The following is a 15,083-nucleotide window of genomic DNA, read 5'->3' as shown; positions in this document are numbered from 1 at the left end:
ATCTTGCATCCTGGGTGCCACAATATAAGAAAGACATGAAGTTCTTAGAGCACATTCAAAGGAGCGCTACAAAGATAGTGAAGTGTGTAGAGGGGAAGCTTTATGAGGAACAGCTGAGGGGACTTGGTCTCTTCAGCCTGGAGGAGACTTAGAGGAGACCTCACTGCAGTTACAACTTCCTTGTGAGGGGAAGCAGAGGAGCAGGCACTGACCTCCTCTCTCTGGTAACCAGGAATAGAACCCAAGGGATTGGCCTGAAGCTGTGTCAGGCGAGGTTTAGGTTGGATATCAGGAAAATATTCTTTACTCTGAGGATGTTTGGGCACTGGAACAGCTCCCCAGGGATATGGTCACAGCACCAGCCTGACAAAGTTCAAGAAGTGTTTGGACAATAGTCCTGGGTGCATGGCACACTCTTGGGGATGGTCCTGTGCAGGGCCAGGACCTCGATGATCCTTGTGGGTCCTTTCCAAGTTGATATATTCTATGATTCTATGATTCCATGACTACTGACCCTGACTGTCCCCAGTTTCCTCCAATGCTCTGGTCTAGGATGGGGGTGGGACAGGCTCTGACTGCTAGGCTACTTCAGAAATGCATATAAATTTAAAAAATATATGTATTGGTGCACCTATTGGGCAAGAAGAATGATTCAAGTTAGACAAAATCTCATTAAACTACTTTTAAATACTTTTATAATTTGTGTGAAGGGTCTATGACAATGCCAACTTCTGATATATATGTATCTATCCTGTAAAGAAATCTGAAAAAAACTGAAAAAAATTCACAAAAACAATGAGACACTGATTACTTCTATTTCATAACTTGGTTTCCTTGCCCTCATCTATGCTTGTAAGTTTTTCACGCATGGCACATAAAAACACGGGAATGAATCTTAAATCCTGTACTTTTTATTTTTTTAAATTTTTATCTTTATATGTACAAAAAAGTTCAAGCACATTAATAGGTTAAATTTCTATACCATAATTAAAAAAAATAATACAAAATACAATCTCCCCTCCCAACCCTGAAAACAAACAGAAGCCTTTACATTCTTATCTTTGCAGTAAAATTACATTAATTACATAGTAATGCTTACAAGTAAGCAAGTTGCCCAGGGCCCATGTTCCCCAAATTGAACATAATATGGACATGAACTTCTCAATAACTTCACAAATTGCAATGTATATTTATTTATATGTCTTTATTTATGTGCATATATGTATATGGATGTCAATTTACACTCATTGATCAAGGAGGGTATAAGCCATTATTCTTATGGTGCTCCAGAAGGATATATTTCCAGGATCAAAGAACAGTATGATGGGCCTCTTTTAATAATAATTTATTCTCTTCCTATCTAATAAAGACTCTCCAAGATTTCATAGTATATGCCATCAGACTCAAATGATTGCTGTTAATGAGTGCATTTTTATATTTCCTTCTCAAGGAACAATCCCACTGACCCAAACAGGAATCTGAGCTAACTAGAGGCTAGTTAGTGAAATGGCATGAAGTATACTCAAATGAGGCATCCTTCCTGTTCCTTTTTAAACATTTTCAGAAGAGACATGAAGGATTATGAAGAACTGCATGAGTTTGGAGAGAACATTTTCAGTTGTTGTGAGCATATTTTCTCACTTGAAAAAGGAGCAATTCATTGTTTTTCAAAATATAGCAATTGATGTCCAAGGTGCAAGGTTTCTGCCCTTTTGGCTCTATTTTGTGTCAGTTATAGTTCAGGCACTTTGCAGCATATTTTAGGAGGGGCTATGCACTTGAGGACCATGTTCAAGATAAAACAGAGACAAAGTCTGCATTAGATGTAGGAGAAGTAAAGGCTTTCAATGTAGAAATAGTTCCATGTTAAAAAAAAATTAAAAAGGAGAGAGATTTCAGTATAAACTTCAAAAAATGTTATGCCACAACAAAATGCAGAAAACAATTAAACAATTGTGATAATGAGATAGCTGGAATTGTGTGAAAGTGAATAGTGAAGGGTAGGTTCCAGGCAAATTGATGGGAGGATTCAGGTGAGTTATGTATCACAAAGATTGGCTTTGTATGCAGAAAATGTACAGATTAATTAAAACTAACACTGTGAAATGCCAGAAAGCATTGAATGTTCACATTGGCTTGTAAATGGTAGTGCTAGGTCCACTCACATTTATTTTGCTCCAAAAACTGACAATACTTTAGCAGAAGATAGGAAATTCATATATCTCACTGTGTGTGTTTTGGTTTTCCACCCTTCACTGTGAATAAATTAATGGTAGGTAATTTGTAGTAGTGATAAAAAATTGGTTTCTAATCATGAGATACCCAGAGAAAAATGGCAAATTTTAAGGGCTTTTGGTGTCACCTATTACTTAGGCACAGAAGCTCAGGAATCAGTGCAGCATGAGATGTCTCAACCAACTAACTACAGTGCTGTGGATAGCTTCCTCCTCAGTACTGGATGCAGTTGAAGTGCAGTAAAAGGATATGGTGTATTTCTCTCTTGCTTGTGAGGGGGTCTTGTCTGGTCTTCTCAGGTGGTTTGTGTCTCTCCTCTGTCAGTGAGAGGCAAATGTAGGTAAAAAAGCTGTAAATACTACAGGAAAAAAATTATCTTTTGTCTGTCCCCAGTGCATGTTCTGTAGCAGTTGTCTTTCCAGGCACACAGGCAGTGTTGAGATGTGAAAAGGATTAAACATGGCATGGAATATGCAAACAAGCTGTAGAAAGATATTTCAGAGGAGGGCTCCAAACACTGGACTGCTCAATCCACCTGCTATAACTTACTTTCAGGATATTTGGCACAGCTCTTCTTCTCAAGCCTTATTTTCCTCTTTCTTTTCTTCTTTCTTCTTGCCTGACTCAAAGAAGTCTGTTTCTGACATCTGGCCATCAGGAAAGGCTTTCATCTGGTTTCCGCTGGCACAGAGTGACTCTCCAGTCTGTGGTTGAGTTTTCATTTATCTAGCTGAAAATCTCGTTTATAATCCACACCTTCTCTGTAAGGAAGTAAAAAAATCATTCCCCAGGCAATATGTAAAGCTAAATTCTGCTAAGGGGGATGGTTCTTTTAGGTGTAGCCTACAGTGAATTGGTGAAAATGACCAGTTGATACTAACCACATACAAGCAGCATTGTTACTGTAATAGATTAATGTGGGAAAGTCTGTTTCCTTAAATAAACTGCTTCCTATAGTCCTAAGAAATTAATAACTTCAAGAAATGCAGCCGTATCTGAAAACATTGTTAGCTTTCCTTTCATTGTATGAGATGTTTTTTCTGTAAAATGTTAAAATAAATAATATGAGTCAACCTAACCTTTTCAAGTGTCAGCGTGGTTTGACTCTGAAAAGCAGTTGGGTGAGTGTTGTGATTTCACAGTGGATGGGCATTATGCCTTAATGGTAAAATACCATGCTACTTTTATTCTTTCTTTTATAAAAATACAACAAGAGATAAAGAAATATAATAATAATAATAATAAAAAAAAAAACCAAAGAAAAAACAAGCTTAGCACATTGCTTAGAAAAACAACTCCCTTACTCCCAAACTAGCTTTGGTGTATGCTCTAATTCATGTACAGTAATATTTCACATTCACTGAGAATCAGAAGTCTTTGGTTAACTATCATAAAACCTCAGACTAACTGTTCTAAATCTATCCCTCAGTCTTATGCAGCAAGACTATTTCCAGGCTAACCTTGTTTGATTTGCTTCAGTGCCTTCTTGAATAAATTCAGTTCCTTTAGCACTTCCATGACCATAAAATGCTGAAATTCAATTTAAGTACAGCTTGAGTTCTGTCACTAAAGCAAGGTATTCTGAGTGTGGCCTTTGAAAAGGAAATGTTTTCTGTATCTACTCATGAGATTCACTGGTATCTTTCTCCTGGGAATATCTAAAGCTAAAAAACACTTTCCTGCCTTTGCAAATTGACCTTTACTCCCTCTAACCCATCCATAGGTCCACTTGACATTGATCTGGCTGACATGGTCCTGCCAGAGAATAAACTTTCCCTTCTGTTTTCCAAGCTGTCGCTGAGCAGTACCATAGGGCGAAACAATTGCATGAATTTCTGGTAAAATTCTTTTGATGCAAAATAATAAATGAAGGGATCTAAGCAGTTGTTGAAGCAACTGAGGCACAAGGTGAGCTTGTAGGCGGGGTACAAACTGCTGCTGTAAAATAGGCGGCTGATCATATGTGCAAGTAGGATAAAGTTATTGGGGGCGAAGCAAGTGATGAAGGACAGAAGCACAATTGTTGCCAGGTATATGGATCTAGTCTTTTGCTTATTACCATATCTGCTTGATGTCTGAATTAGCTTCCTAATGATACCAATGTAGCATCCAACTGTTACAACAAAAGGGATCAGGAATAGCACAACAAATAAAGTGAGGAGAAAGGCTACCCAAGCTCCAAAGGTGGGCAGCATATCCCATTTTAGGACATCAAAACAGGTTATAATCCCTAATTCTTTCACTTCATAGGTCAGGTCTGCAGTTTCTAGTGGGTAGAAGGCTAGTAGCAAGGAAAACCACATAGCTAGGCAGGCAGCCAAGGCATATCTTTTTCTTCTCCACTTGCTCAGCTTCAAGGGGTGTACCACACCCATGTACCGCTCCATGCTGATAAAGGTCATGGTCAGTATGGAAGAATACATGTTAGAATAGAACATCACTGTCACAAGGCTGCAAAGAATCTTGCCAAATCTCCAGTGATTGCTTTGGAGGTGATAAGAAATCTGGAAGGGGAAACAGCTGGCCAGCATAAGGTCTGTGATGCTTAAGTTGATCATGAAGATAACAGAAGGTGTTTTGGGTTTGATGTGCCAACAGAGCACCCAAAGGGAGAACAAGTTTCCAGGGATGCTGACCAGAGCCACCACTGTATACACAATTGGGAGGGTGAAGGAGATTGTCTTATTCTGGAGCATTGCTAGGGTCAAAGCATCCAGGTGGGATTCGTTTTTAACCATTATTCACAATTGTTGTTGATCCCTTTAAGCCAGCTGGATCATATCATGGACACTTGGCTTGAAAACCTAGAGGAGAAATGTCAAGTGAAAAAAACAATATGTCAAAACAGAAATTAGGGAAATAAATCACAGATCATAAATCATATATTAATCAACTAAAAAAATCCTTTCGTTTGACAGATTTTCCTTGAGTACACTGAATCCATTAAAATACTGTCTGAAAAGTCTTGCCTCCCTCCAAATCATCATAATGTTTTACCAGAGTGATGTCTTCCTATCTTGGAGAAGCTACCTTTTCTCTGCTGAATGGTTTTCTGATACTTAGACTCATAGAATCATTACACTTGAAAAAGATATCCAAGATCATGGCACCTTTGAGCAAACACCACTATGTCAATTAAATCATAGCACTGATTATTGTTAACCAGCACCCCTGGGTTCTTTTCCACTGGGCAGCTTCCTAGCCACTCTGCCCCAGTCCTGTAGTGCTGCATGGGGTTCTTGTGGCCCAAGTGCAGGACTTGGCATTTCTCCTTATTGAACCTCACACCATTGACCTTGACCCATCAATCTCTCCTGTCCAGATTGCTCTGCAGTCTATTCATTATCACACCTCCTATGTTACTGTAACATAAAGAAAGTCACATATCACAAGTTGAAATTCAGTTGATGTCTGTGTGAGAACACTAGTCCATAGATTCTTCTTGAGCTAAATCCATTGTATCCTCTAGATGTCATAACCTTGATTTCTGTAGTGCACAATATCTTCTGACATTTTTTCCCCGCCAACTAAACTGTGATCCATTTCAGGTAAGAGCTGGCTTTTATTTTTTTTTACTTAGGAAAAGGAGAACATGCATTCAATGCTATATTGTAATATAAACAGAATATAAGGAAAGAAACATGAGAACCATGGAAAATTGCACTTGCTTGGACTGGTTTGCAGGCTGGAGAAACCCTCATCTACCAAGATGAAAAATCTATTGATCTTCAGTTTCTGCAAAATGTAAGTTATTTTTAAATGTCGTGTTTGTAGCTGTCTTATTTGCATCATCTGTAATTCTGCAAAATTACTTTCAGTTTTGCAGTCTGCAAAGTGGACCCATGCTTTCACTGTCTTCTTTTCATAGATCTTTCTTGGCAGATGCAATAGCTCATAGTTTAGTGTGTTTATTTTAAGCAGCATGGTAGCATTCAGCAGCTGCAGGAAAGAACCCACACCTCAGTGCTTGCTTTTGTTAAGCTGCAAGTACAGGGAGGCAATTTCACAAATGTACAGCATTGAGAAAGTGAAGAAATGGCAAAAAATGCCCAGAAAGGCAGAGGATAGATCTACAGTATGTTCTGTGGAGAGTTACAATAAGGGCTGAAGAGGTGCCAGGCAAAGTCAGCCAAAAAATGTGGGCACATATCTACTGCTTAATTACAGGCAGAGAGTGGGTTCAGGCACACTGCTGCTTGTGGATTCTCATCACCTACATGGTTTATTCCAAGTGTCTTGTTTCAAGGCAGCCCTGCTGTAGGAGGTTAGATTAAAAAACACAGGTGCCAGTTAGTGTCACTTAACCTATTATCTTGTTTAAAAAGAGCTTTAGTTTGTGTGGTCATGTGTAACCGGTCAGTTCCTCAAACTCTGTAGCTGGAAATAACCATTCTGACAAAAAACTGTGCTTTCTGGGAGAGGCTTTTACTGAAAAACTTGTTCTCTGAACCACTGATGATTCCTGAGACCTAGAAAATGTGAAGTCTCTACTGGAGGCTGGCTGCAGTGCAGTAAAGAGATAATCAACTGAGAAAAACCTGAGTGCAGATCCAGAAAAAGGGATCTTAGTGGGGGCTTTTTGAGGTTCTTTCTTGATCTGATACATTTGACATAGTGCTTCAAATGTTAGCTAAAAATATCCAGAAGTGGTGAGAGTCAGTATCAAGAAAATTGTATTGATTAATGTTGCTTCCAGCTGAGTTGTTGGAATCCTAGATAAAGGAACAAGAAAATTGAAACTGCAAAGAAATCAGAGATGTACATATATCATGCACATGACACAGAGCAAGCATGTTTCAAGTACTGAAGTGATCATCAGATGGGGACAATTACAAAAAGCCCTTTGAGCCAAATTTGTTGCAAATGAAATTAAGTTCTTGTCAGGGGAGTTCTATCAAGAATGAAACTCTTCATTTTTCAGGCTAACTTGAAAAAACACTCACACAACTCTTGGATAAAAGCTTTAATGCTCTCTATCTCAACTCATCACTCTTAGCATAGCAAATGTTTATTCATGAAGTCTGTTGCCTCAAAAATCCTGCTCAAGTAGCATCCCTTTGTGCCTAACAACTCTATACTTCTCAAAACAAACAGAAAACTTGTCTGTATCAGTTACTACAGAGCTCTAATAATATACCTTTGCAAGTGAAAGATATTTGCTATCACAGGCCCCTAGATGCTATTCCGATAGAAATTACAGGTACTAGGGAAGGTAAGAATACAGGTGAAAATTTCCATTAAATCTATCAAACTGGTCATAAAGCTATCTAATATGTCTCATATTTTGGTTTGTGTTAGAGTTAATCTCAAACGTATTTTCTTCTGTACTTGTTTTTTCTGAGAGGATATCTTGATAAGAGGGAGATAAAAAATGCATGCCTAGATGCTGCCACGTGCAAAACAGTGTTAACATTCAGAGCCTGAAGGCAAATTTTTATGCACTTGTGGAATGCTACTGTCAGTAAAACATAAGTGCCTCCAAATGCAGGTTCAAAACACCAGACTTACTGATTATGTGCCTCAAGAGCTTTCCAAAAAGGGTAGGACTCCTTGATATTGGTTTCAGTAATGCAGATGTTTATCACAAGGAGCAGAAGGAGAATGATGGGTGGTTCATTTAGAGTCTTTTGGGGGGGAGAAGGGGGCATGCAAAGCACACAAGACTGATGTTGCATGCCATTCATGAGGGCAAATAGCCTCTTGAGGAAATGTGTAGTACAGAAAATCCTCCTCCCAATTTCATCTTTCCTTTTGCCAGATTCTCTGACACTAATGCTGAATTCCTTGTCAGGAAAGCCTGGACTAGAAGAAATTCCTGCTCTGACTCACCTTTACTTGTAATGATTTGTTTTTTAAAAGCCCAGGTGTGTGGGGTTTGGCTGGGATATAGTTAATTTTCTTCATAGTGCTGGTATAAGATTATTTTTTGGATTTGTGCTGAACACAAAGTTGACAGCAGAGAGATATTCTTGTTACCAGTGAGCAGGGCTTACACAGAGCCACCACAGAGCTTTTTGTAGTGCCACACTAGCAAGGAAGTTGGGGCTACACTAGAGGCTAGGAGGAGACACAGACAGGTAGCCCAAAGTGACCAAACAGATATTTCATACCTGTAACATCATTACCTTTATATAAAGTAGAGGGAAGAAGGAGGAAGGGGTGAACATTTGGAGTGATGGTGTTTGTCTTCCCAAGTAACCCTTTCATGTGATGGGGCCCTGCTTTCCTGGAGATGGCTGAACACCTGTCAGCCCATGGGAAACAGCAAATTAACTCCTTGTTTTGCTTCACTTGTGTGCATGGCTTTTGCTTTCCTTATTAAATTGTTTTTGTCTCAACCCACATTTTTTTTTCCCTCTTACCCTTTCAAATATCTCTCCAATCCTGCCTAGTGGGGGAGGTGAGCAAGCAACTGTGTGGGGCTTGGCTGCTGGCTAAGCTAAAACCATGACAGCAGGTTAAGCTGCTGGAACCACAATGTACCACTCCCATTGCTGCTTCTGTTGGGGTTTAGTTAATGCTGTGTTTACATTTTCATCTTGTTCAGGGTAACTGTGTCCTTTCCACACTGCATCCGCAGTCTCTGTCTGTCTCTTGTGGTTTAATTTGTAAATGTAATACCTCAAGAGAGAAAATAATCCCTCTTAAGAGGTTTAAAATTAGATTCCTCTTAAATTTTATGAGCTTTTTACATCCAACTTCAGCTTTCCAAAAAAATTCAAATCAGTGAAGCTTGCACAGATTTTAGAACATCCACACAAAGTTATGGTTTCATATGCATAATTTTAAAAGATATAATTCTGTTACATACATTTCTGTGTTAAAAATACATGGGTTTGCTTTCATTTCAGGAGACCCTATATTTGAAATATGACAGACCAATGGACATACAGAGAGATTGAAACAAAATCTAAATAAGGATTCTTCAAGTGACATGATCCAGTCTTGCTAACATTTACATCAGTCCTCAAGCTTGTGACATAGAAGGAGAAATGTTAAGCTTTTCTGAAACATTTAGTAGATGGATGTATATTAGTCTAAGTACTAAGCCTCTGGAGTAATGCTCACTAAATCCATGTAGAATTTTTTTTTGCTATTCTTTGTACTCACTGGCTTATGGCACTCTGCACAGAAAACTCACTTGGAAATTCAGTAGCATCAGGTTTGCATCCAAGCTGCAACCATAAGGTAAGGTGACAACTGACAGGAATAGGGATTTCTTTCCCTTCAATTGACAAAACATGATAAATAAAACATTAAAGGATGTATTGAAAATCAAACAGTAAAAAGTCACAAGATATCTATGTTATTTTTTTTGCTGTGAAAGAGGAACAGTCTCTATTTTTAGAGAACTGCTAAATTAAGCTGATGTGATTTCTCTCTTACATCTATTATCTTCCTGTTGTCAGTGTCAAGTGCACCTGTGAAAAAGACTGAAAAGCCCTTGAGTGAAGTCAAAATGAAAATTGCCAATTTATAAAAAATTGAGATTTGCTTTGTGTTTTGAGATTAAAAAATAACTTTAAAAATATATCATGCAGCATAAAGCCTTTCAAAACCTATTGTGTTTCATAATTTTTGGTTCACAACATGTCAAAGCACTATTGCATAGTTTAAAAACTTTTTATTTCATAACTTCTTTAATATTGTTACACTTTTAGAAAGACATCCTTCTAGCTGAAGAATGTAGGATGGCATGTTCCAGATTACAGGGAAAAAAAGCTGAAATGCAATTTCAACTCAATTGCAAATAGATTTAGAATGAAGCAAAGTGAAAGCACAGATTTTATGGTAAGCATTTAGAAAAGTCCTATTATAGTTTTTTTATCAATGCAAGTGTAGCTGAAGAATGGATTTTTTTTTCTTAAAATACTGCTTTTTAATCTATTTCTATTTTACATTTTCTTTTACTTACTCAGTTTGCAAGCAGTAACAAGAGCTAAAGGGTTAGGACAGTTTATATCTACCTAATGGTAGATAAAACTAGAGACAACTTGGGGGTTCTCAGTACAGAGTGTTCCTGCTGGGTTTTCAATGCCTCCTGGACTGTCTGAATTACTACTGACATGACAGAAGTGAGTAAAATCCCTTAAAACAAATGCTTAATTTCTATTGTAAACTGAGTATGAGGAGAAGAAGGAGTCGGGAAGGTAAAGAGCCAAGAGTCAGTAATCTTGAGCTGTGGGAAAAGTGAGAAACACTTCAATATTTAAATGAAGTAAGGAGGTTTGATATGAAGAACAAGAACAAAAAATGCCTTTTAGTAAAACATCTCAAATACAGTTCCTAAAGCCTCATTTATGTGATTCAGAGAAACACTTCTGCAAATGTTCAAGTTCACCAAACTGAGCAATGTAAATGAGTCCATCTCCGTCTGAACGATTCCTAAACTGAACACGGGCCTTACCGAAAGAGGCTGCAGGTTTTGTCTTGATGGTTTTTTCACCCTTGCAATAAACCTTCATGCAAATTTTAGCTTGCAGTGTTGCATCTCTACATCTCTAAAAGCCAAGAGTTTGGTTCACTCAGTGAACATGTGAACCTAAGACTTCTAAGAAATTTCTTTGTATTTGGGCTTCCTTGTTCTTTTAGCTGATTTATTTTCCTATTGTTTTGTTCTGAGTATCATTATTACAAAGATCAGAAACTGCTGCTAAGCCTGTAGTTATGTTATCACAAAGGCATTATTTGATGCTTTAGCTTACCTTCTTATAAGAAAAATACATTTGGGAAATTACACTTCTATCCTCTGTGCACATGTGTGTGCAAGTATTACTGAGCAGGGAAAATAAAACTGGAAGCATCTAACTAGCTGTGATATTCGTGACCGTCCATGCCATTTAGCTTTAAAAATAAAACTGTTATTTATTTCTTATTTTTAACCAAAGATCACTCAGATAAAGGACATAGGTAAACCATATGTATACCTTCACTGCAAAAGCTGGCATATTTTTTACAATGAAAAAGTTAAGTGATACTCATATTAAACAAAAACTCTTTCAGAGACAAATGTCAGTCTTTATCTTAGTACACACAGTCAAAGTAAACCCTGTAGTGGTTATAGCTCTGACCTCAAACCAACAGGACAAGGTAAAACAAGAGTGTCTTCTTTCCACAAGGATTTCACATTGAGAGTTAAAAACCCCTCTGTTTTTTCAGTAAGAAAATATAGAAACGCTACCAGCTTTCATGTAGTGGAGATGTGCATACCTGTTAGAGCTTGTTAGCTGTATCAATCTAGAGAAAATCTGCTTTATTCAAAAGTGAAGCAAAGTAATGCTGTCATTTCTGCTTACTAGGGAGTGCTTCTGTTCTCCAGCCTGACAGAGTATAAGCAGGCCAAATAGTAAAAGACTGAGACAAAAAATTGTTACCGTGAAATTTAAAAAATACAGATGAGAGGCAAAGAAACTCCACAAGCAAATACTGCAACAAATCTGCAGAACTAGCTAAGCAGTAAAATTAAATTACATATCATCTTTCAAATTTCCTGTGTCTATCCTGGACTATGCAGTTTTGCTGATAGTTGAATTTTAGTTCACTTGAACCTTCACCTTTTCAAAGTGTAAATCAGCAAGGTCAGGACTCTCTGCTGGTGTTAGCAATATTCACCCTAATTTAGGTAAGATTTGCATAAACACAACCACAGTCATCTGTGCCTGTGAACCAGTTCAGAGTGAAATTCATCTGAACATGAGCCAACAATGTGCCCTGGTGTCCAAGAAGGCCAGTGGCATCCTGGCCTGTGTCAGGAATGGTGTGGCCAGCAGGACCAGGGAGGTCATTGTCCCCCTGTACCTGGCACTGGTGAGGCCGCACCTTGAGTGCTCCAGTTCTGGTCCCTCAGTTTGGGAAGGACATTTTGATGCTTGAGCATGTCCAGAGGAGGCAACAAAGCTGGTAAGGGGCTTGGACTGGTAAGGGAACACAAACCCTGTGAGGAATGACTGAGGGAGCTGGGGTTCTTTTGCCTGGAGAAAAGGAGACTCAGAGGCGACCTCACCACTCTCTGCAACTTCCTGAAGGGTGGCTGTAGTCAGGTGGGGTTGGTCTCTTTCTCCAGGCAGCAACTGACAGCAAGAGGAAGAGTCTTAAGCTGTGTCAAGGGAAATATAGGTTAGATATTAGGAAAAAGTTTTTCATTGAAAGAGTGATAAAGTACTGGATTAGTCTGCCCGGGGAGGTGGTGGAGTCACCATCCCTGGATGTGTTTAAAAAAAGACTGGATGTGGCACTCAGTGCCATGGTTTAGTTGAGGTATCAGGGAACAGGCTGGACTCGATCTTGAAGGTCTCTTCCACCCTTGTGATTCTGTGACTCTGTGATTCTGTAATGTGCTCTTTAAAAAACTTTATTTCTGCAGTAGTCAGGTTCTTGTAAATAGTAAGTCTGTGGGCCAGTATTGACAAAAACCTCTCAGCATCTGAAGTATATTTACAGTATTTACAGTTCAAGTGCTACTTACAAAATAGATCAGTTTGCAGTTTGCTTGCAAGTCAGCTTATAAAAATGCTGGATTTTGAAGAGGTTCCAATTTAGAGGCTAATAGCTAGAATATTATATATATGTTGATAAGCAGACTTTGTAAGCTAAATTTTTTGAAGACTGATATTTTAAAAAAGATTAGCAAAGCTAAGGCAACAGAAGAATTCAATATATCAGCTCAGGAATTCACTGCCCATATGCACACTCCTATTTCCCAATAGCACAAGGTAATTTTCCTCTGGGTGAAACCATACGGTCTTGCACAGGGAGGAAAAGCCATGCAAGCAGTTCCTGAAACTTCTGATTCCTGGCAAGGAACCTTCACTTAAACGGACCACAGTGTCTGTCAGATGGTGCAGGGCCATGAACAATTAGCTTGTAAGCCTCCCTTTAACTCCTCTGGCAGACATCCTGCACAGTGTGGAGTTATCCTGTGCCAGAGGGCCCTCCTGCAGCTATCTTGGCCTGGACTTATGGAAAGATGAAGACACATGTTTTTATAGAACTTTGATGAAATTGCCTGATGTAGTTGAAATTTAAATAACACATGAACTGATTTCCTTTATAACTTTAAGTTTTAAATATTGTCTGTATCCAGGATTGACAGACAATGGCTTCTGGTCATGAACTACTTCCCTCTACAAGTAATTGCCTCACACAGCTGTTGTAAGAGTCAGAGGAAAAAGTGTAGTCAATCATTTCCCTTCCGACCTCAAATTCCAGGAAAATAATTTAACAGTTTATCAGCACAAGGCATTTGTGATAGACAATGTGACAGATTCCTAACAGAGAAATCCTCAGTCTTCAGAACCTTGGAGTCTTACACTGAATATGTGTGCTCCAACTGGCATTTTATAGCAAACAAATATATATAAATATACACATGTATAAGCATATGTGTATATATATATATATTCTGTTTGAAATCTCTACTTTCTATCTTTTCACCTCTCTTTTCTGTGAAGCCTTCTTCAAGTATTTCCTCTCCTGATCAGTCCACAAAGGAATTGAGGTAGAGTTGCTGCATGCTCTTAAAGATTATCTTTAGAGATAAAAATTTAAAAAAAAAGGAAAGGAAGGAACCTCAGATGATGGGTTTTTTTTGTACTTGCACTAAGGATATGACATTCTGTAGCTGTTAAATGATTTAGCTTATGATAAGCCCAAAAACAGGACAGGCCATGAAGTTTTGAAGGTGCACCTGAAAGGATAATTTGGTGTGGTATTTGGGAAATGTTTTGAGTAAATGATGTAGAGTAATTCTAACAGTGATATAACATATTTGGGCTAGAAATTTGAAGTAATATTTGTGGGGGTGTATCAAATAAATTGTTGAGCATGTAAGCTGCCTTCAGATGGGGCTTTTTCCACTGCTTCCATTAGTTAATCTCAATAAATTCAAAACTTCTTTCTACCCCGCTGGGTAAATAGATGTGTCCCAAAAAGCCTGTGCTGGATCCATAACAACTGGTGACTGGAAAAAAAACCAGGATGAATTGTTGTTCCTCCTATTAATTAAGATCTATGCGAATAGTCAAAACTATTTCCACACCAGTAGTACTGAGTGACAGGGTATAGGTGGCCTCTACTGCCTGGGCTTTGCTAAAGCTATGGATTTATCATCCATAGGAATCTAAGTATCTATTTTTTGGGTGAGTTGGAAAGTGTTTATTGTACTGGGCAGATCTCCAGTGACTGCAGTATTTGCATACATAGTCACTTCCACAGTAAGTGCAGGTGTTTGAAGCTGATTCCAGCCTGTTTTAAACATCCTGTTGATTCAGATCCTGATTTCCTGGAGGCCCATAGTTGCCTGGAATCTGTCAGAATCTGAGCTAGTTCACTAAAACGTAATTCACCCCTGTCAAACTTGGATCACTCAGCTGCTGTCTTTAAATGACCAGGTCAGCTTTTGTGTGAAAATGAATTGGCACAGAATATGATCAGATGCATTGTTTTATCCATATCCATCTTCTTCCACCTGTGTGTCAAAGCCTACAGTCAGTTTTACATGATCACAAGAACTCAGAATAAAAATTATTTTGTCTTCTTCTATTCCTGCTGCAGTACTTGCTCAGATATATGCCAATACATTATCATAATGAATGCTACCTGTGAAATAATCACAGGCAGAAGTCAAATGTTCTGCAGCTGGTTTGTGTGGGGGGGCAGTCCAGGTCTTGCAGGCTGACAGAACAGCACCCTGGTATGTCAGCCACTTCTCCCAGTTCTGTATCACCATCAAACTCACTGAGGCTGAAGTCTGTCCCTTCACCCTGGTCATGGACGAATAAGTTGAACAAGACTGTGCCCAGCACTGACCCCTAGCAATAGGCTGCCAGCTAGACTCTGCTCTCAGGAAA

At 38.6% G+C, this 15,083-nt stretch overlaps 1 protein-coding gene across 1 annotated transcript; it reads right to left on the bottom strand.

Annotated features, from left to right (window-relative positions):
* Positions 1–3,210: 3,210 nt before the first annotated feature.
* P2RY8 (P2Y receptor family member 8) lies at positions 3,211–5,011 on the bottom strand. Its single transcript, XM_077790872.1, has one exon. The coding sequence runs from the start codon at positions 4,971–4,973 to the stop codon at positions 3,900–3,902; it is 1,074 nt and encodes a 357-aa protein (XP_077646998.1). The 5' UTR covers positions 4,974–5,011; the 3' UTR covers positions 3,211–3,899.
* Positions 5,012–15,083: the final 10,072 nt, after the last annotated feature.

This window comes from Lonchura striata, chromosome 2 (genome assembly GCF_046129695.1).
Source record: "Lonchura striata isolate bLonStr1 chromosome 2, bLonStr1.mat, whole genome shotgun sequence".
Taxonomy (NCBI): domain Eukaryota; kingdom Metazoa; phylum Chordata; class Aves; order Passeriformes; family Estrildidae; genus Lonchura; species Lonchura striata.
This window is presented reverse-complemented; position numbering and strand designations above follow the sequence as displayed.

What these genes read in the sequence shown, in the direction of transcription:
- P2RY8 (XM_077790872.1), bottom strand. Translation starts at nt 4,973, where the DNA reads ATGGTTAAAAACGAATCCCACCTGGATGCTTTGACCCTAGCAATGCTC.